Source organism: Rhagoletis zephyria, unplaced genomic scaffold (assembly GCF_001687245.7).
Source record: "Rhagoletis zephyria isolate East Lansing unplaced genomic scaffold, Rhagoletis_zephyria_1.1 Rzeph_scaffold_03202, whole genome shotgun sequence".
NCBI classification, from domain to species: domain Eukaryota; kingdom Metazoa; phylum Arthropoda; class Insecta; order Diptera; family Tephritidae; genus Rhagoletis; species Rhagoletis zephyria.
In genome coordinates, this window is record NW_016160285.1 from 37,021 (window position 1) to 60,220 (window position 23,200).

Here is a 23,200-nt window from a genome sequence, read left to right on the forward strand (position 1 = left end):
TCATCAATAGCTCTTCCTAATGCGATAATTTTTTGTTTGCAAACAGTCGGCAGCAACTTCGTTTGTAAAACCTGGACGTTGAACTAATATTTCCGCTGTCTCCTTTAATACCAAAATAGTTTTTTCCGATTTGTTGAGGAGGACGTTTTCCGATCTTTTGAAGTTGACTATTTTTTTCTGGCGTAAGTTCCAATCTACGCCCCAAATGGGGGTCAAATGCTACATCTACAAATATCATCTTTATTTAGCTCTTTGGTATTTAGCAAAGATATTAGTGGGGTTCTACTTTGTTGTATTGTTGTTGTTTTCGCTACCGCTCTAATTCTGTTTAAGTGGGCGAAATAGCTGGGCGAACGGTGAAAGACAGCATCGCCCAATTCGGCGAAGTTTGCCGTTCACCGTTGTATTTCAAGCATTTGATTGAGAGTCTGATACAGCACACCACAGCAGCATAGCTGATAATTGATCTTATCACAGAGGTGAATTCCTATAAGATTTCTACGGGTGACAGACCCAACGCCTTATCAATTACCAGTTTACTTTGCCAGAACGATGTTAAAACTTTGGATGTCGTTAGTTCAACATGACACTGTCATAAATGTTTGCAATTTAGGATTTTACTTAAATATCGGGGATTCAATAGGAGCGCAAATGTTCGCAATAGGGCCATTGTTTCATGCGCTGTGTGGCAAGTGTTGAAACCACATATTAGCCAAGTGCATGTCATATAATTCAGGCCATACAAGGTATTTTATCATGTCAAAGATAACCTTCACCGTAACAGCGTTGCCGGCATCATTTCCGACGAGGTACGGTCCGATAAGTCGGATAGCCTAAAAACCACACCAAACAGTACCTTGTCGTGGGTGCATCGATAGCTTCTGCTTACAGTGGTTTTAGTTTTTCTTGTTAACGTATCCGCATGAAACAGAAATTATAGTACTCCATCAAAATTTATAGCGTTTTCTTTTCTCGAAAAAAGGCTGCACTTATTCTGCCTTGTGTTAGCGCTGTCACATTTTCATGTTCTTTTCTCAGCCCTTTCACAAGGCGTCGTGTTCTTTTCTCAGTAGGTTGCGCTCTGATCCGGCGAAAGTGCTGCCTTTTCTGCCCTCAAATAAACGTGAGGGTTCGAGTTGCATGGTTGATTTTTAATTTAATCTTGTAAAAATGCAATTATTTTCCCTATCAGAAATAAGTGTTTTGCTTTAAAATTGTTAAAGACTAACAGGCCAAGTGAATAATTCAGCTTTATTAAGTTCTATAAATAAATTGTGCTGGAGTAGTATATTTTCTGTTTCATTCTCATATAAAGAACGCAACATTTTCTCAGGTTTCAGGGCAACGCAAAGCAAGAGTTCCCATATAGAACTTTTTTTGAGAAAAGAAAACGCTATTATTTATAGAACTTAATCAAGCTGAATTATTCACTTGGCCTGTAAGTCTTTAGTAATTTTAAAGCAAAACACACTAAAATAATTGTATTTTTACAAGTGTAAATTAAAAATCAACCGTGCAACTCTCACCCTCACGTTTATTTGAGGGCTGAAAAGGCAGCACTTGTGCCGGATCAGAGCGCAACCTGCTGAGAAAAGAACACGACGCCTTGTGAAAGGGCTGAGAAAAGAACATGAATATTTGACAGCGGTAACACAAGGCAGAATAAGTGCGGCCTTTTTTCGAGAAAAGAAAACGCTGTAAGTATCGCTCCATGACTAAGGTTGTCAAAACCTATAGTACCAATTGCCTTAAAAAAACATCAACTTATCACAAACAATCGCGGCCATAAATCTACACCACCCTTGTATACGGTGACCATATTAACCAACGTAAAATAAAGGACATTTTTTTTCAAAATGATTTGGGAATACGTACATACAACTTGTATTATAAGAGTACCTTACCCATATCGTAATTGAAATCAAATATTTACCAGTAAATTATATTACTTAATTGTACAAGTTCCCCTGCTGAAGCCAAATCCTTTTCAAGGACTTCGCCATTTTTTGCTACCAAAATGCTTTTACCATATTTCATACTGCACGACGAAGCCAGCACACAGTGGTTCAAAATTGGAATTGAATTTTCATAATGCACCGGAGCCTTCATTTTTCAACACCAATTTTTACTAAAAACCAAAAAAGAATGTTTATTTTGGTGAAAATTTTTTTATAACATTTCAAATTTTTTTTTTGTGTAATTTTTTGTTTTGGAAGAACCATACAATTGTTTTCAAGTAATTTTTGTTATGTAACATTTAATAACTGGAACAGGAGAATACATTTTCTTCAAAATTGCTACTTTTTCTGCATTATGCACTAAAAAATTTAATATTAGGGGTATTCTCTGAGTCTTGCAAAGGCCTTGCATGGTGCTCATATTGCACGGATTGCATGATAAAAACCGGTTTTCGTATGGGACAGCTTTGCAAACCGTGCAATCCGTGCACCGTGCAAGGGCTTTGCAAGACTCAGAGAATACCCCTATTATCAAATAAAAATCAGAAATCAGGCTCAACTGGTCTCTTGCAAATACTGTAAAACGTAAAAAAAAACGTTGTAATGAAGCCTCAATTGAATTACGAACTCTAAATGCCAGTAAAGGAAGAAAGAAGAAAAAATTATAAAGGACAGGGGGTTAAAATAAAGGACTGTCCTTTAAAATAAAGGACGGATGGTCACCGTACCCTTGTATGACCCTATATTTACATCACTTCAGAAGAACTGTAAATAGTGGCGTCCAACATTTCTACTGAAGAGCATAACATTCTGGTCATTATGGGCGACTGAGTCAGACTCCGAAGCAAAGATACAAAAATTTTCATAGTTTTCTTTTTAATCTCAAAAAGCTCTTTTGTATTTTGCTACAATTGTTTTAGGTTTTTTAGCTTTGAAAAAAATATGAAACAACTTTTGAATATTTGACAGTTTAGGTACCTAAAAAGTTAATTTGACAAATGCTACTGGATGCATTGTCCCTCATTGATGTCTTTAAAATCTTGAAGGAGAAGTCAATGTTCAACACCCTACAACTTGTGGTGATCCATTTTTTTTTAATAAAACTATAAAAATCAAATCAAATATTTACTAATTTAAGGCATATATGTACTTATGAATGTACATATGTGCGCATATGTCAACTTTGACGAAGCTTATTCTGAGTAAAAAACAGCAACAAAAATTAATAGCATTCCTGCTTAATTTCCTATCATCAAATATCCACAAATTTAAAACTCAAATCTAATCTGCAAATTTTACACACCTTTTCCTCTAAAACTTTGCGCTGCAACAACAATTAAAACTGATGACCAAAGTTCAGATCCCTACAGCAATTTGTATAACAACCATTAAGCGAAAGACGAAAAAGAAGAAAGAAGCAAAAACAACATTTTGTCAGATGCGTTTGTAGCGTCGATTTGTTTTAGCTGCTGACTTGGGTGCACTTAACTTTTTTCAACAATTCGTTTTTTTTTCTGCACCCTACGGTTACCTTTTCCAACGCATACCCTATACTTGGGCGTTCCCTCAAATATGTATGTATGTATTGTATCCTTTTTAATGGTAGTTCTTAAATGCCTTAAAAAAGCATCACCACCCCCCAGCAAACGGACACACAGTGCCTAAACACATTAAGTAGCTCTGCTAAGTGAAAGCGGTTGTCCACTTCAACGAAAAGTTGCTGATGTTTTGTTATTCTTAGCACTCTTTTTGTTGTTGTTATTTGAAAATTTGTTATTGTTTTACTTTTGTACTTTTATTTTTAGATGTTGTTTTTGTAAACATTTTTCTCCTTTTTCCAGCTAAGACCTTCGAGTAAGAGTAGGGAAAAGGTGTTTTTCTTTGTTAATGGCTTTAAGAGGGTTAAAAGTGTTGTGGAATCTAATTAGAAAAAAGCTGGCGCCAAGAACGTCAAATATGGTTTTTAGGCAGTGTAAAAAAAAAATGTTGTAGTGATTTTTGAGATTAAAGAGAGCATTCACTTTGGCCGCAATCGTAATGGGATTATTTCATTTTTTCCACAAATTTTATTAAGAAGGGTGGGAGAGGTGAGCTTTTGAGGCAAGTTCGCACGGTTTTGTATGTAACATATACTAATTTGAGGAGAGTGGTGTCTACTTTTAAATTTGTTTAAGACAGGTTTTCATGTAGATAATTCATTATGGTAATATTATAGTAATATAAGGAAGTACTTTCTCTTCGGTAAAATTTCTGAAAAAAAAACCAATACACATATCTGCCATATGTATAGAGATCTCCAAAAATTGAAATATGCTCTCGATGTATTACAGTTCTACATAACCCGTCATGGCAGATGATCTTTTATAAAATGATTTTTTGTCACAGAAACACAATCAGAAATTTGTTAGCTAATAGCCGTCGCCATTGAAAACGAAATTTCAAATAAGTATTCCGCTGAGCTGCAATACAACCTCTGACCTACCAGGTGATAGCACGCACCTCTTACCGCTCAGCTTGAGTCACTTTCCATAAAATCTTTTCAACTCCAGAACCATTCTGGCTTCTGTACGCGAAAATTGTCACAAGAGAAAAACCGCCTTTGAAGAAATCCATCCAAATCCAGAAGTGTTTATAATAAGTCCAGTGGATCTGACAGTTGGAGTATTTATCTAAAATCGTACTTCAATACTAATGCAAGTCCAAGATAAGAAAGTAATCAGTTGGAAAATTTTATCCGAAGCCCCCCACTGCCTTGACACTTACTGTCATAAGTGAACAAAAACGTCAGCGTTCTCTGGCTGTCAAAAAATTCTCATGCCCATAAAATTTGAATACATAAAGTGGTTAATTGATTTACATATTCTCAATCTCATTACGGTACTTTCTGCGGGGAAGACTCGTATCGTGAGTTTTCCGCATTTTTTCCAATCTTACGGTGGCCATAACAACTTAGAGACCTTGTTTGGTACATAAGTTTTTTGTAATGACTGCTGTGTGTTGACAAGTTTTCCTCATTTGACCTACCTGGGGCCACTTCAATAAGTATTTAATATGCTTTAATCTTCAGCCGCTCACCGCTCCACCGCTCATTGTGGCCGCGTCCTTAGCAGGGCCATACTGTTTGGTTATCCTTCGGCGGAATGTATATTATTTTATTAAATAGGAGTAGAACTGAGATCAAAGGTTTATAACTGGTCACAACCGATTAACTTCCTTGTGTTGCTAAACCCAATTATTTAACTAACTGTTAATTCGTCTTCTAAATTCATATACTTACTATCTCTTCACGCTTTTAAGCAATACTAATACTTAGTTAAAAATGTAATTTATTTTTCTTATTTTTTTAATATTGCCTTCAGATATGCTTTTGGCTTCGGTCTATTACTTTTGAGAACCTCTTTTATTTTGGTACGTAATTCCAAATTCATGCCAGTGTTGCGCAAATCCAAATGCTGTAGAACTTTATTGAAACCAATAATTTTATGTAGTTGCTTGCCGAATTCCTGAAAGAAAAAATATTTAATAAGGTATTACAGAAGTTTACCAGATCCCGAGTTTACCTCGCCTAATTCGTTATTTGAAATATCGATGTTCACAAGTGACTTATTTTGAATAAGCAATTGCATGAATAGTTTTGTTATCGACGGACATACGGAACAGCCGCTAATGTCGAGCGCTTCCACTGGCATGCGTTGCATGAGCGAGAAAATTGCGGCAACACCATCACTCTCAATTGGATTCAGGCGTAGAATTAGCTTGCGCAACGAAAGGCCTTTAATGGTGCGGCTAAGTACGTAAGCGCCCTCGGAGGCTGAAAAGAAGGCAATTAGAAGAATTAAAGAGAGAGGAGCTTAAACTGTGACACTCACTGATTCTATTATCCGTTAGATCGAGCACTTCCAGTGTACCGAAGGATTCCTTGTTGCATGTACTCAAAAATTCCTTAATCCCAGCATCGCGAATAGTGCAGTGAATTATAGACAACGAAGTCAGTTTGTGACAGCCTTTATCCAGAGCTCGCGCCAGAAACGGAAGCTGATATGATTCAAGTTTGGTGCTATGCAAACTGCCATAAGAAAAGCGCAGAGAAAATGAAAATATCAGCAGAGCTAACCACATTCAACCCCATCGTGAGAAGGCGAGCTGTGTTGCCACCCCTTGCCTGGCGACCTACCAGAATGTAACTAACTCATGACATTGACTCAGGCCGCGTGACAACGTTATTACGTCCTTCTGCGAAAGTGTATTACTGCCCAGACAAAAGTTACTGCCCACCGTCTTGGTGGCGTAAGTCAAGCGTAGCGTTTGCAGTTCGGGCAAGTTGCTCAATATGAAATCGAGTGGAATGTGATCTGTATTGTTAAGACAAAAAGCAAGAAATTGGTCGACATGCGTGCCAATATTAATACACTTGCCATCTGTTTTTCTTTTTCAACCTACCCACATATAAATGGTCGTACATTGTATATTCGTATCTCCCACTCACCATTACGTCCATCGGCGGCAGGTTGCAAACACTTTATCTCCAGTTGATTTACATATGCCGCACAAATGTCCAACTCCGCTTGCGTCTGTTCCTGTTCGTAATCGCACGTCTCCATGCATTCGATGAACTCCTGCAGATGTCGCTGCATGTAGATGCTAATCCATGGCTGTGCCTGTGTCAAGCTATTGGTGTGGTGGTGGGGCTTCCAGCGTTGCTGACAACAACGGCGCCAAAAGAAGTTGTCACGTATGCGTTCGCTGAGCAGCGTGAGTGGCAATTGTGTGTCCAGGTGTGCGAGTAGGTAGTTGCGATCCTCTTGTCGTGTCAACTCCTCGAAGATGGGATTGTCTGGCAGGAAGCGTATACAAGTACGTTGGCGATATATTATTTGCATTTAAATATGTTGCTTGTAGTATTCGTAATGAAATTATTACCATTCCAATTGGCAATGATGGCATCGAGCGCCAAATGACGCAGTGATTCCGGTTGATTTGACTGCTGCTGCCGGCCCTCCTTATCTGTTGCACGCTGGCCATCGCTGACAAGCAGGGATTTGTCGCGCTGTCGTGGTAGTATTACGTTGCTTGCATTGAAATATGGCTTAAAGGTGTTTGCATCGACAGTAAAGGGGAACTCGACGTATGAGAAATTCATTGTTTTTGCGTTTTGTGTTAATTAAAAAATGTTTCTACTTTTCGGCTCGGATTAAATTGTCTAACTAGTAGAGAAACTTATTTACGTAAAGTAAATAAATACATAGTTTTGGGAAACGGTTAACGAGTTGGTTGCCAGGGTAACTTTTCGCTAACAAAGCCGGTGTTTGGGAATGAATGATGAATGATAAATAAATGGACGAATATTTAAAATTTTTACAGATAAAAAGAAGTTTGACATTAGTGAAATGTTATTGGCATCCAAAAAGGTATTTGAATAGCTAAACGTTTTACGGCTGAACAAGACGATGATATTATGTATTACCAAAATGATGAATCTTCGGTGGATGGATTTCGCTCATTTCGAAGAAAGTCTTCTTCAGTGATGAGACACATTTCACGCTTGGCGGTTTTGTTAATAGGCACATTTTTCGGAGCTGAAGAGGTGAGTTATTGAGGGACTCTTTGGGGTTCACTGCACCATCGGCATCGTCATTGGGACATATTTCTTCGAGAACGACGAAGGAGCCACCTCAGCGTTATTCCGCTCGGATCGATGACATTGTTTTGGCTTGAAATTTAAGATTTTGATCTACACGAAATGTGGTTTCAACAAAGCCTAAACAGGGCTCTTTTTTCGAGATATTTACAAGAGTCGTAATTTCGTAATTTGGTGACGTGGCTTGGTCACTAAGATCCTGCGATTTAACGCCTTTGGAACTGATTTTGTTGAGCTATGCCAAAGTCTGAATTTGTGCGAATAATTCAACAAAATTTGTTGCAATTGACGGACAAGATACGTCAAGTAATAGCCGAGTTATTGCAAAATTCTTAAGAATCGAAAATTACCTCAAAATTATTAACTCATGGAAAACAGCGCTTCAAAGGAATTCTTCTTCTTATGTATATGTCACTTGGTTTGGGCCGAGGCCAAAAAATCACGCCAATTGCCTCTCTCCATTGCTGATTTGCGCCAGTTGTTTATCGCAATCGTTGTTATTTTTTATGCGCTGACTATGTCGCACACGCAAACAAGGCCATAGATCTTACATAGAAAGTGCTATTGAAAGCACTCAAAGCCTTGTCACCTTTGTTTGTCATCGCGTAGGATGACAGATTTGTAGATGAGAGCTTTGTAGAGCGTGAGTTTTGTTCTTCGGGAGACGACTCAGTTTTTCAATTACCTACCGCACCAAAAATAGCATCTGTTGGCATGAGTTATTCTTCGGGTGATCTTCAAGCTGGAATGGAACCTTTGCTGACGTTGAGTAGGCATTTTACTACGTTACTTTGACTCCATGTACAGAGCTGTCAACCACAGCAACCCTGGTCAAGTATTCAGATGTTTCATTACCAGGTACTCCCGAGTGACCTGGCACACAGAGTAAAGCAAGCTCGTTATGTTTGCCAACATAATTTAGTTAAGACTTGCATTGCCGAACTAGTTTGGAAGTAGTTAGAGGGCTGGTCATTGCCTTAAGTGCAGCTTGGCTGTCACTGCAGACACGTAAACGCCTTCCCCTCCACCTATTTTCCACCACGTAGTTCATAGCTGTGAGGATTTCAAATACCTCAGCCGGGAAGGCCGAAGCATACTCTCCAAGAGAAAAGTGAAGCTTATCCCCATTAACTTGGATGTAAATCCCAGATCCATAGTCAGTTTTGGAGCTATTAGGGAACATTCGACAATGCGTGAGTCCGGTTTCAGTGCTGGTATTACACCTACATTCAGCCTCAGGGAATTCAAGACCGGCTATAATATATTGGATATACACACATACATATATAGCTGTAGTCAGAAGAAAAATTATGGCTTATTCCGAGGGTAAAGACCATAAGCTACAAAGGACTGTGTGTATAATAGTTAGGCAATACGGACATCATGAGTAAAACGCCAAGACTGGTCCTTAATACTCTGCTGGATTTGTTACCTCAGGATTTAGCAATATAAGAGAAGGCAATGGAGACAATGTGTAAACCGCTTTCTTGGGATTATGACAGGATGATCAAAATTTTGTTTTTAGCCCAACTGATAAACTAATGTCTGTATTCCGTAAGTCGATAGCTTTCCTAAAATTTGTCGGTAAAATTTGTATACCGACAGCTTCAAGACTGGAATATAAACTGGAGTTGAATGTCATCTACAGATGCTTTACTGCTTGAGATAATTTGGCTACGGTCTCTCAAACGGAAGTTGTTACAATTTTTTAAGCAGAGATGTCGACTTCAAATGAAATAGTGCAGTTCTTAAGCGGATGTGTACACATACAAAATAAAGCTTATGGAAATTAACCAAATACAAATTTGTATTATAAAAAACGTTGCAACTCTCATCGAAAATATTTAAGGACTAAAGTTTTAAAAAAAAATTTTCATTTGATATCCATATTGCGATGTTTAGTAAAATTTTGAAACACTTGTTATATAAGCATGAAGTTATATTGTCCCTTTATTTTCTAAACAAAAATACGATTCAAAATAGGCGTCAACCCCATTCAAAAATATTTTTGAATTGGGGTCTTTAAAATTGCTTCCATTAGATACCCATATTTTAATGTTTTATTTAATTTGTAAAAATTTCGAATAGGGGGCAACCTTATACGAGTATCCTCGGTTACAATACCTCTTTAGATAACCCTAAATGCAAAACATTATCTGTATACGAAATTTCATCAAAACTGTTTCCGAGAAACCTATCGATATACATACATTTATATACAAGTATTGCTCGTTAAATGTAGTAATAAGATAAATAAAAGTGGAAAAAATTTAAAAACATCTTTCTTGTTGGTACTTCAAGTCCAAAAGTAGTTAGTTATAAGTTAGTTGGCATATAATGCAGAGGAAACCAGTTCTCTCTTTATTGCGGTCATTGCACAGTGGTTCAAGATTAGCATTTTGTGTTCACAATTTACTGAAGCCTTCACTTTTCACTCAATTTCATTATTATTTTTTTTTAATGAAAGCTAATAAAATTTCCAACAGACCAGTTGAGCCCGATTTTTGAATTTTTGTTTGTTTGTTTTATTTTTTTAGTGCAAAGTGCAGAAAAAGTAGCAATTTTGATGAAACTCGATTCTCCTGCTACGGCTAATAAATGTTACGTAATAAAAACTAGTTGAAAACAATTGTAGGGTTTTCCCAAAAGAAAAAAATAAAAAAATTTGGTATTTTTTGTGACTTTTTTTTCGTTTCGGGGCGCCCAGTTTTGAGTCACTGTGCATCGCGCTTCAAAAATATTTAAAAATAGTAGTAGTAGTAGAAGGAAATTTGTAATAAAAAATTAGAACTAGTTGACTGCTGGGTAGTTAAAAATTAGCTATGTACTAGCCCCGTTTCCTGCAGGGTATGTATGTACATAGTACATATGTATGTATGTACGTGAATTGAGTGAATGTCTATGCATTCCTGCTAGATTTGGTGCCACTCAAATTGGCCTGTGTATCATAATATGCTTACGCATCGAGACGTTAAGTGCCATAAAAATAATTCAAAATAAATTGCTTTGCATAAAAAATGCAACTACAAGTTGAAAAAAAATTAAGTACATATAAGCGAAGAAGGAAGAATAGATGTATATATGTATGTGTGTAAGTACGACCCCATAAAATTTGCTGAAAATGTCCTTTTATGTATTTATACCGCAAGTCACTTGCAAACTGGCAGTCAAGCTGAACAACGTTATGAAATATGAGTGCTACGGTTACAGATACGAGACACCTCAGCTATTTGGAGGATATGTATCATTTTTTGTGGCTCGTAAGGTGTATAATTTGGCAATAATAATGCGCATCATGAAAATTCATCGACGTTATTAATTTTATGTTAAGGATTTCAACGCCATTCATGCCCAAATTGGCTAGCTGCAGATTGTAATAATAATTTTCTTCTGCTTTCCAATAACAAAAAATACGAAGTAATTTATAGCTTAGTGGCTGGCTGCTGAATGAAGAAAGCCAAAAGTGAGGTACATAGTTGTGTTTGATTGTAGCGTCTTAGTGCTATGTACTGCTTTTTATGTATGTACTAAGCCATAAAAAATTACGCGTCACTTTAAGGTGAGCAAAATATGTAAACACTGCCAACAACTGCAAAAGGTGTTGTGTTGGTGTTGACTTAGCCCGCCTGGAGTTGAAATAACTTAATCAGAGAATTTCGTGAAAGTCATGTCAGCTGGCGTAAGCTCAATGTAATCCAACACAATTTGAGGGTTTTTTCAATGGATCGGTGTGAAGGGTATTTTTATTTACCTTTTTGTGTGAAATCTTAAAAGTCAATAAAAACAGTTAATACACGTTAAGAGGGCTAGAAAGGAGCTTTTTAATACAAACCGTTCAGCCGCTTGTTTAATATATTTACACATACTACGCACGTTATTGCTTACATTCCTTTACAGAACTCAGCTGAAAAGTAGCTAAAGCAGTCGAGAGGTGCGCGCATACTTTACAGTTAAATAATAGTGCGTCCTTTCAATACAACTCAATAGCTGAAGATTTTTGTTGATATTTAGGCTTAAAAAGCGCAAATCCATTCCTTACATCCTTCTTGTCCATCTCTTGCCTTCTTTCATACCCACATTTACTACACATTTGCAGTATTTAAATCTGCGTTGTTTTTCTCTGTCGTGCACGTCTTAAGTATTGTCTCTTATAGTTCTTATGCAAATTTCTTTCCTTTATACTTTTTCTTTGGTCGCAGATAATCGCGTCTTTATGTCATGTAATTATGGTCATAATCAACTTGTCGTGTCGGACAATTTTCTCTGGTGGTTATCTTTGGCGGAAACTGTGAACTTTGGTGGTTTATTTTTATTCGCAATTTTTCTTATCCCTGCATCCATGACAAGTCTAAACGTTTATTAGTGTGTAAATTGCTTTGTTATGCAAATATTTTTTTTATGATTGCTGGTATGCATATAGCAATACTTAAAGCTCTGTTAGTCTAAACTTGATTTCCGTAACTTAACTTAATATTTTGGCCAACCTGTTGACTGAGAAACTATGTTGGCGGTTAGTTAAAACTTAACTTACCGTATGCAACTTAAGAACCTGTAGATTTTAGAATCTTAAGTTATGGCCTTACGGAAATTGGTAGCGGTGAAAGAATCAGGCTCGCCAGGTTTTCTTTTTTGTATTTCTCAATGAACGCGAACATATTTTTTTGCATGATTTTTTTTTGGATGTGACATTTTAGGCGGCAAACTGTCAAACAGAAAATAGAAACAAAAAAGTAAGTGCGCCTGTGCTACACTGGAGAAGTGAAACTTATCTTTATACTCTATCGATAACAAAATCGATGGTAACATCCAACATAACCGATAAAAATATCGATAACAAAATCGACAATCATATTGGTAGCAAAATCGAATAGAAAATCGATAAAAATATCGATAACAAAATCGATAAAAATCGATGAAAGATTTATTGGAAAATCGATAAAAATATCAATAACAAAATCGGTAACAAAATCGATAAATATCATCGATAACAAAATCGATAAATAATCGATAACAAATTCCATAAAGATTTCGATAGAATAATCGATAAAAATATTGGTATCAAAACCGATAACAAAACCGATAAAAATTTCGATTATTATATCGATAAGACCCGAGAATCCCGAAAATCTTTACAATCCCAAAATAGTTCCCCGATTGAGTTTCTGTGAAACAAAACATTTCCGCCTCTGGGTAATCATTGATGATATCTTACGGTACGTTTAATTAAGTTAAGTCTAGACTAACTGAAGTTTTGTATATGTATAGATGTAAATATTTAGTATTTCAGACAAAATCTACTACAAAGTATAGTAAGAAGGTAATCATATCTAACTTGGGTTTAAGTATGTCAAAATTAGAAAAAGGCTGATAGTCCTTATTGTCAGGAAGTTATACAACAAGACGAATTTCCATTAATTGGCCATACTTAAAAAAAGTGTCTGACTAAAAAAAACAGGAGCGTGGACTTTTATAATTTTAATAATAAAAATCGCTAGAAAAAAGTTATTTTTGTACTTTTATTTTAATTAAAATAAAAAAATCGTTCAACCCGGACGTTTATTTTTTTAGTCCAGTAATAACAGTTCAACTTGGCTAAGTATTTTTTATGGCCGGAATAAAAGTCCTTTTTAATAATAAACAAGCCGCCTAACCAAATTAAACAAATTGTGTATCAAATGTGTGTAACTAAACATCTTGTGTAACAAAAAAACCTTGTATATGAATTTTTTTGTATTGAATCTTCCTTTAGATATTTCTGTCCTCTTTCATTTTATGACAAATATGTTTAATTGGGATAAGGGTATGTTTAATATTAGGAAACGACTTTTATTTCGAGCTTAAAAAAATATTTGGACAAATTTCGAAAAATAAAAATAAGAGAGGATTCTGGTCTAGGAGGTCCGAAGATTAAAGCAACATTGATAGCTTTTTTCTACAACAATATTCTGCCCCAGACTTTCATAACATCGAAAAAATAACCGTTGTTTTCGGCTGCTGTCAAAACAACACTTTTCATTTCCTTCTTATATTTTATTTATCGTTGCTGTCTATTTTGCAAATGTTCATTTAGTTTAATTTTATTTTTTAAACAAGTGACACGCTCTCCAAAACTGTTTACGCAATAAAGCTTTTTTCAAGTAACAGATTAAATTTTGTTACACATCTAGACAGGTGCTAATATCTTTGAAAACAATTTCTAAATAAAAATTTTTTGTTTGACTCGAGATCTTTTTGAAATATTGCATTCTATTTATTGATTAAATTTAATTTAACCTTTTAACAGGTGGCAACTCGGTTTAAAAATTATTTCGAAACAAAGCTTTCTTATAACTCTTTCGATTGACATCCATATTGTAAAACTTTATTGTACTTATAGGATTACATTTTTCAACAGGTGGCAACCCTTTTAAAACCCATTACAAAAAAAAAAACAAATTTTAAATATTGTATGAAAAAGCCCCGAATCGTGACCACTGCCCCACCACAGATCATTTAAAATTCACAAACATTTCAAGGCCAAAGAGCTTGGCATTCAAAAACGATGCGTAAACCCCAAAGCGCCACAAAAATTATTCTTTCCTGCCAATGGTCCGCTCAAGTGATGCGTGGCGTTGCCAGTCATATCCAATGTGGTCGCACGACTCGGCGAGGCCCACAAATTTGCCTTAGCAGTCGCATCGATGGTAGTCATATTGAATTGTGGTATCCGAGAAGCGGTCACTGTGGCGGCATGACCCTGTGCGTGATTATAGCCCACACCGATGCTGGAACGATCGAATTTCAAATCATTTTGCAATTGTGTTCGAGAGTGCATAGCAGTAGCGCTGACGGCATGTGTATCATTCTTAAAGAGATTTGCATGAGCACCAGCAGATAAGGTGCTGCCAATGCCGGGCGTATGCGCGCGTTGCACCGATAAGCCATGGCCGTTGCTATTATGCAAAATATATAAGTTCTTACACTGAGTATTAAATACAATATTTTTTGTTTTATCACTTACGCACTTGCCTGCGCAAAAGTGCCCGTCACCACTGGGCCGCCCAAAGTGCTGCCGTCAGCAAAGGCGCCTACTGTCGCATTGGCCTTTTCATCACCGAATGTTTTGGATGCCTGCACACGAATATCATTTCCACCAATTGGATTTGGCGAGCTGACACCATTAATATCCATTTTTAAGCGAAAGTTTTTAATTATTCTTATACATAAATTAGATGAATTGTTTATTTTTTGAAGTTCTACCTTTGCTGACTTTTCTTCGACTGTTTCTGCAATTGCATTCGCTGCATTCTTTTATATCGTAAATTTTCTTCTTCTCATAAGGGGAATATTAATGCGAGCCTAAGTTGTAGTTGTAGATATACATACATATATGTATGTACATATGTATAAGAAAAATCCCCAATTGGGTTTATAATAATTTTAATAATATCACTCAACTACTTATTTAAGACGATGTAAACCACTCAATTTGTTGTTGGTCTGCTCGTATCGGTGTGCTTCCCAGTCACCAAGAGCAACTATAACAAAAAGCAAACAAAAGCAATAAGACAATGTGAGTCAACGGAAATTGGGCCTATGCAGAAGGCATACCAAAAAATACCCTGAGAGTCTCTATTTTAAAAATATAAGTCGATAGCGATAGGTCCGAGAGAAAGTCCACGTAAAATGATTGATGGGTATCACCGATCTAAAGGGGGTTTGGTGGCTGAAACAACAGCCCTTGATCGGGTAAAACCCGCGTCATTCCGGTACGTAGAACCGGCTGTCGTGGGAATGACAGCACTTCGGACAGTGACAGGGTGCCTTCGGATGTTGCCTGAGAACCACCTATACAGCGAAGCAGAGACGGAGCTTCAACTGCCAAGAGAGACCCGCGTTACCCTGGCCCAGTTACGAGCTGGATACTAGAAAAAAAAACAGCTACTCGTCCAGACTCGGCCCCAATATCCGTAATGAGTGTCCGGCATGAGTGTCCCCGTATGACCCCTGACACCTTTTCAAATGCCAGCTTAATCCCACTGAGCTAACACCCTTCTCCCTTTGGTCCGACCCTATTGAAACAGCCTACCGTTAGATGAGCTTGTCAACAGTAATGCCGCTACAATAAGAACAGGGCAAGTCCACCTCCACGGTCATGAGGATCTCTTTCCCCCTAATTTTGTCTATTGTAGTTGTTGTAAAAAAATATGGGCTTTTTCTCGCCGCCTCCGGTGGCGAAAGGCCTTCCCCTTTGACCACCCATTCGAAAACTTTGAGGGCTGCCATATTGAATCCATAGTTGATAACTATTTTGATATCGGCGATAGGACCGAGAAACTCAGAGCTTGACAATAGCGTTCCTCGGTCCTCTGGAGCCTGATGACCTTCCTAATAACCCAGAAGATTTGGATTGCAATATTTGAGCCTTTCCTGCTGCATGGAGGTCCAGGTGCGTTCAGTATTTTTCCTGACCATGGCCAAATTGTTCGACGGGACCAAATCCATGTACATCCACTCCTCCGAATGCGCCTACCTTGCTGGAATTTGTTGCCGTTTTGGCCGGCAGCTCTCGAATACTGGTGATTCCGGCATGCATTGTTGTTGTGCATAAAAGAAGAAGAAGAAAGTAATATATATACCTTAATTTATTTTGGAACCAATTTTGAGCGGCGAATTTTATGAAAAATCTGAGTTTTCTCAGCAAAATTGGAGAGTGCACCAAAATAAGTTAGCGACACTGCCTGGAATGTTGATTGATGTACTATTTAGTTATGTACTAGGGTGCCTCATATTTATATATAGGAAATATAAAATTTATTATAATTTAAGACTTCCAACAAAATATAATAAACTCGCATTATTTCGATTCCGTTGATACAATTTTTAAACATTTTTATGCAGACCTTTTATCAATTAAAATGTTTTTTTTCCGAAAAACTAATTTTATTTATAAATAAAATGGATTTTTGGAGTTATTTTCGAATCGCTCCAGTTCACGTTAATATCAAGATTTATCCGAATTATTTTTATGGAAGCCTTAATTTTAAGAAATTTTATAATTCCGGCGGAAAAACATCGATTGGGCATCAATAAATGTATCAAATTCATTTGGCGAGTCTCAACATAATTTTACTATTTTTACCCATTGTTCAAAATATATTTGAACAGGCTAATATATGTAAATACAAATCCACATGTAAACATATATGTGCACATACATATAGACATACATATGCACGTACCAAAATAAATATATTAATTGTAGTAGATAAAACTACTCTAAACAGCAAACATGAAAAGACATGAGCTGCATTCCTTATCTCAGCAGAAAAGGTACACATATATGTATGTATGTACATATGTAAGTGCAACAATGCAGCAATATCGATATGCACACCTAAATAAATAACCACAACATACATACACATACATGTAAATATATATACATATACAAACTTCATTTTAGTCCTAAGATTTAGTATATAAGGAGCTGTAAAACATAAATCCTGTCAGAATTAAATTAGATTCTTATTTGTACAGAACAAACTTGTTGTCTGTCTTGTATCACCTCCCACCCGAGGTAAGGGATATTAGATACCGGTACATGTCTGTACACCCATTCTTGCCAACAACAAAATTGTCTTGCCTATCGATTGATAGCAAATAAAAATCAATGCATGCCATTTCTTATCATATTTAGAATTTTCTAATTTTGTATCAAATTTTTAGCACATATCTTTCCACATATTTTCGTATACATTATACCGAACTTTAGTTTTAAATATCTCGGTAGTTTCTTCATTTCATTTACGTCCTATTTACTTATTTATGTTTCACATTTGTGTATATTCTTTTCCGCCTCATGAGCAAACATGCTTGATACTTCAGCTAGCGGTCGTCACCGTGGCGCCGTGGCTTAGTTGGTTAAAGCGCCTGTCTAGTAAACAGGAGATCGTGAGTTCGAATCTCGCCGGGGCCTTTCGTAGAATAAGTTACTACGAAGATTTTTTTTATTTACATTTTACATTCAACGGAAAAGCATATTTTTTATCTCATTTAAACTTTATGGCTGAACAATGAAAAAACCGTTTGTAAATCAATGTTCGTAACGCTTAGAGAAATGTGTTCTTTTTTTATTTATTTTGTTCTTTATTTTATTTTCAATTTGGGTTAGGTCGAATTACTAAAACTTTTTACCCGTTAAGTGCTTCAATATAAATTATTTAAACTATTAATACTATGTAGATAGTCGTAGATGGAGTTTAACTCTCATGGTGTTCTGAGTACTGAAAACTTGCGTAGACGGCCAAAAGTCTACATTTATAGCAAGCTCTAATTCGTAGGTAGAATCATTTAACATATGAACAAAACACGTTTACGCGAACTGTTATTCTTGTGTGCACATTTATTTAAAAGAAAATTTGTTAAACACCACATGAATGAGAAAAACATTAACTTTTATTCATCGAGCAGCATTTACCAAAAGTACTTATAAGTGCGAACTAGTGTCCGACCGAAGGTTCGGCCTGGTTTCCGGTATTCGGCCTATTCGGCTGATTTTTCGCCCATCGGCCGCAAATGTCGAACCATTAGGCAATTCACAAGGTGTTTTGTTAAAATTTTGTTGTTGTTTCGTATCTCTACGTAACACTTTTGAATATGTAAGAACTCTTTATATTAACAAGTAATTTTTAGCAAAAAAAAAACCGACTTCAACTCTCATATAAAATATATATATATATATATATCTCATGATCCACTGATCGGATCTTAACCAGATTACCAGGACCACCTCTGAGACACTATCTTTCCGATGCAAAAACAATTATCGAAATCGGTTGACGTGGTCCATAGTTATGCGATAACATTCATAAAAAAAAAAAAATATATATTCCGACGAACTGATAACCTCCTCCTTTTTTGGAAGTCGGTTAAAAAAATACATAAAAGTGATACAATTGCGTTTTGCTGTGATTTTGTAGAAACATGGGCAATTTTGGAAACGAATTACTAACGTGTGTCGTGGAAACAGGGTAATTCACGAATTACTTAGAGAGCGAATTACGAATGGTGGAAATATCGTATAAAGCCTTTCGACATAAATAAGCTACTTTTCCATACGAACACAGATATGAAACCTCACTTTGTTACGAAATAAAAAATCACAGACTTAGTATTTTTGAAACTTAATTATCATGTTCGGCTTCGGCTTCGGCTTCGGTGTTCGGCCGAATATTGAATCGTACCTAATATTAGGCTTGGGCTATATGTGTCGCAAACTGCCATTTTGTTTGCCAAACACGAAATTCGTCAGCACTGGTCTAAGTCATAAGTATATGGGGCATCGCAACGAAACGGTTGGAACATTTTAACACATTTTTGCTCAAACTTTAAGTAATTTTACAACTTTCAAACTGTCAGCACATGCAGTCAGATATCGGTTTAATACGAAACCAATAAAGTCCAATTTTAGACAAACTAAAAATATTTATTTCATGGCGCCTTTCATGCATGTAGTTAATGGAATGTTAAGGTAAATTTTATGCTTCGATGGCACTATTATATTTGCAAATTAAAAAAAAAAAAACTCTTTTAGCTTGTGACGGGAGGGGGAGGGGGACGAGTCACAATTGAGGACACATAGTTCGTGAGTAAAATGAATATGGGCCTGTTCAATTTAATCAATAAAGTCTGCAGATTATTTTTTTCATCGGGTTTAGTAAAAAGCCGCGCCAAAACTAGGTAAGTCATGGTCTTATCATTTGTTTCTACCACCTTGCTCCAAAGTTGGTTGCTCTTCAAAATAAGACTAACTAAAACGACTCGTTCTCCGATTCCTGCAAATAAAAATATAAATTTTTGATCAATACCCATTTCTATTCTGTCCGTACGGATTTAAAAAACTGAGGTAAAACCTACTATTTTTTTTTTACACACATTTGGCTATCAAAAAATCAAAATTTGTTTCGACTAAATGAAATCCTTCATAAACCAAACGGCTGTGTGCCTATCGCAGAATGTCAAAAACAAAAAAAAAAAACAATATATATCAGTATTGGAGTATCGCCTAATACAAATAGAACATTATAAATAGAAAGTTTAGAAATGTTGTACGCGATAACGGTGATGTTGCCAGTTCTTGACGTTTGCATCAGATAAAAGAGTACCCACCACCATACTGAGGAACAATGCCGAAATTTGCAGCAAAATTTTTAATACATACGTATGTATGTACAAAAATCCAGTAAAAATTAGGACTGTCGCCATTTAGTGAGTTGGTTAGACGCAACATATCGAAAAACAAAAAAACAGCAACATTGATTGTCAATGACACGAAAAAAGGTTCCATCTGCAACAATAAAAAGCATATTGAGCAAACAATAAAGCAATTTTTTTTGACGTTTTGTCAGTTTCATATTTTTTCATCTTTTTTTCCGCCCACTGCTGTATGCATTTCACTTCATTGTGGACATTTTGCGACATCGATAGGCTGTTAACCAACGACGCTGCAGCTGAATGGACAGCTCGAGTTGGTACGGAGTTGTTGACAAAAGCCCACTGGCCACCTGTTGTCCTGACTGCAATTCGAATCGTATGACGGACGCTATGATACGATACATGGTTGGTGGGTGGGTTTAGCCCTTTTGAGGTTGTTCAGGAAATGTTCGACAAGATGTTGCGTGCATTTTGCATATGCCACAAGTGCGACGGTAGAGACGGTTTGAGAGAAAGAAAAAAATATGCCAATAATAAAGCATGCAAGTGTTGGTTTTTGTGCAAGCCAAACAGATTTACGGTGCAAATTTACAAATGAATTGATTGCTTATTTTGGTGCTAGATGGACTTGAATGTTTGTTGACTTTATTAAATGTTACTTCATTTGATTAAATAATAACAAAATAAAAATTGTTTGAAAAGAATGGGATTGCTGATTAAGTTGCAACTGTGCAACATTTTCAGCGGGATTTTATGGCGGGTGGGATGAATGGAACTTATGTAGAAAAAAGTAAGGAAATCTCCAACGATTTTTACGGCCTAATTGAATGATAAATCTGCTACAATTTTTAATTGTTTAGCTAAGGTAATCGTAAGCTAATTAAATTAAGTGGACGTCGAGGCCAATCTGGTCTGATTTATTTATCGTATACTTTATGACAAATTTGTTGCGACAGAGTGGAGCAGCGCATCCATTCAATGAAGTTGAGCAGGGACATCCCATTAAGTGGAGTTCGCTCAACCCGATTGTAGGTCATTGTGTTCAGGGATATGTGCCCGAACTTCGTTGAAAACTCTGAATTCTTAATATTCAACCGCCTGAAACTAAAAACTTCTTGCCCCTGAAATATACTGTGCCTTCCCATTTCAGGCCATCTCCTCAGCCGTTAAGTTGCCCTGTATGATACGGTATCCCGGTACCGAAATGAATCACTGCAGTGGTTTCCAAATGAAGGCAGCAGCCATAAAAGATGCAGTGGATTGGATGCTTACCAGTAGATATAGTACCATTCAAGGACACGAAATTATGTATATTCTTATAACCAATCGACATTGATATGATGATATGTTAGAAAATTGTCAGTAGCGACTGCCGCCTCACATTACCAGAAAACTTCACTACAAATCAAGCGCAAGCAGGTTTCAGACCAAAGCGATTTTGCATGGTCGGTGAGCTGGCAAGACAGGGTACTCTTGAGAAGTTGCCGCTAGGTAAAAAGAATCTAGCGGCTCTATTGGCCACATGTGGTCTGCTGCTGTGGTCTGCAGATGAGCGTCTACTTTGCTCCGCGAATGATGGGAAGGGGTCTGGATAGCTCTTAAAGCTAAACAAATCATATCTCTCTTAACTGATCATTGTCTGATTGTAATTTAGAGGTTTCATTTTCCCCTGTGTGGTCTTATTCTGGGCAGATGGGGTTGGATTAATTCAGCGAACGCTGGGTGAAATCCTTAAGAGACAAGGTGATAAGGTCTTGAAACTCCTATAAACTAAACAATCTAAACAAAACGTAGCTATCGTTACTGTTAGGGTAAAGACCAACATCGGCTTAACTACCTACTGGAAAAAGTTGAGGCAAAGCTGAGTTTTTTTCTGAGCAGGGACATTTTTTCTACCACACACCGATAAGTGGTTAAAGTTTTTTTACTAGTAAGTTTTAAAGGAGATTTTTCTCCATTTCCACAACTTTATTTGTGCAAAATTGGTAAAATGAATTTTATTGCAAGTATTGCCCATCGCTAGCTATAACTTTACCCCATTTTTCTGGGGTTTTGCATGGATTCCGCGCCACTAAAACTGCTCGTCTTTGGAGAGCAAGAAAGTATCAAGCGAATTTTTGATGCCTTTAACTGAAGTGAAGCGTACCAGGAGTAAGGTCCTTCTGCATCGACCAGAACGTATGGTAATCTGAGGGTAAAAGTTCTTGGCTATAAGGTGGGTGGATTAGAACTTCCCATCCGGTACTACCGAGATAAGTTTTGGCCACTTGTGCGACATGCGCCGAGCATTGTCATGGTGGAAGATCAAGGACTCCTGTCTGGTTGCTCATTCCGGCCGTTTTTTCGTAATCTCTCGCTTCAATCACATCATTTTTTGTCAGTACAGAGCACAGTCGATCGTCTGATCAGTGTTTTATCTCGAAGGTTACTGGTGCAGTTCTTTGCGTGGTGTCAAACTGGTGTGCCAATGAGAGCCTCTGCATAAATTCTCGGAAGGCTGTTTGTGTACCGTTTACAGTGCTTGAATACTTCGATGAGGTCAAATATCTGGGGATTACGTTAGATAAGACCTTTTATAAGAACATGGAAATTGAGCTCAAGACTGATAGAATGACTCTACCGTATGATCGTCCGTCCGATTGTGTCTTATGCATACATAGTACTTCACCTTAACAAACTGTTGTGATTGGCATGTCTATCCCTCACTGGATCTATAAGAAGGTGCTCAACTGCGGCTCTAGAGTCGATTCTGGGATGGATTCCTCTCCATATTTTTATCCAGGAAACAGCAACAGCTTCACTAAAACGGAAGTATTCTTGGGAAGATACCAGGATTGTAGATAAGTGGAACCTCTGATTTCATGGCTAAAGAGGTTTGCTTTGACAGAAAATTCCAAGTGATAAACCCCGATCGCGAAGATTGGGCAAATGGGCTCCCCGCACTTAATCCCGGATGAACTAGTACACAGACGGTTCAAGGCTGGAGGACAGAGCAGGTGCAAGTATTTTTGGACCTAGCACCAAACTTGCAATTCCTATTGGCAATTAGCCAACGGTGTTCCAGGCTGAAACAGTCGCAATTTTAACGCAAAATTAAACATTGAAAAGTGTTTGAAGGACGCCTTTATAGCTATCTTTTTAGATACCCAAGTAGCCAACCGGGCCTTTTCAAACTGGATTTTATTATTATTTCGGGCCCATTTCGGGTTTAGTTCGGGTCTAGTTGGGGCTCAGTTCGGGTCTAGTTGGGGATCAGTTTGGTACTAGTTGGGGTGTAGTATATATATAGTCCCAAACTAATCCCAAACTAAACCCCAACTTGCCCCAAACTACTCCCCAAATAGTCCCAAACTGGTCCCAACTAGCCCCGAGCTGGTCTTCAACTAATCCCGAAATGGTCCTGAGCAAG

General features: G+C 37.1%; 2 protein-coding genes and 1 non-coding gene across 3 annotated transcripts; 1 reads left to right on the forward strand and 2 right to left on the reverse strand.

The window, feature by feature from the left end:
- Window positions 1-5,343: 5,343 nt before the first annotated feature.
- On the reverse strand, window positions 5,344-7,098 carry LOC108368587 (T-complex-associated testis-expressed protein 1; the record flags this gene model as incomplete). The annotated part of the gene is made up of 6 exons (XM_017623463.1): window positions 6,879-7,098; window positions 6,445-6,792; window positions 6,133-6,310; window positions 5,828-6,024; window positions 5,519-5,769; window positions 5,344-5,461 (listed from the first exon to the last, which is right to left on the reverse strand). Coding segments are annotated over exons 1-6 (1,312 nt in total), but the record flags the coding sequence as incomplete, so codon positions are not given.
- A 6,390-nt stretch (window positions 7,099-13,488) lies between these two features.
- LOC108368588 (attacin-A-like) lies at window positions 13,489-14,864 on the reverse strand. The gene is made up of 2 exons (XM_017623464.1): window positions 14,597-14,864; window positions 13,489-14,528 (listed from the first exon to the last, which is right to left on the reverse strand). The coding sequence occupies exons 1-2, from the start codon at window positions 14,764-14,766 to the stop codon at window positions 14,129-14,131; spliced, it is 570 nt and encodes a 189-aa protein (XP_017478953.1). The 5' UTR covers window positions 14,767-14,864; the 3' UTR covers window positions 13,489-14,128.
- A 2,616-nt stretch (window positions 14,865-17,480) lies between these two features.
- TRNAT-AGU (transfer RNA threonine (anticodon AGU)) lies at window positions 17,481-17,554 on the forward strand. Its single transcript has one exon. It is a non-coding gene; the product is annotated as a tRNA-Thr (tRNA).
- The last annotated feature ends 5,646 nt before the right edge of the window (window positions 17,555-23,200 follow it).

Bases quoted from the DNA above. Each gene is read 5' to 3' on its own strand.
- LOC108368588 (XM_017623464.1), bottom strand. From the start codon at position 14,766: ATGGATATTAATGGTGTCAGCTCGCCAAATCCAATTGGTGGAAATGAT. The intron at 14,529-14,596 runs GTAAGTGATAAA...TTTGCATAATAG, and splicing joins ACTTTTGCGCAGGCAAGTGC to CAACGGCCATGGCTTATCGG.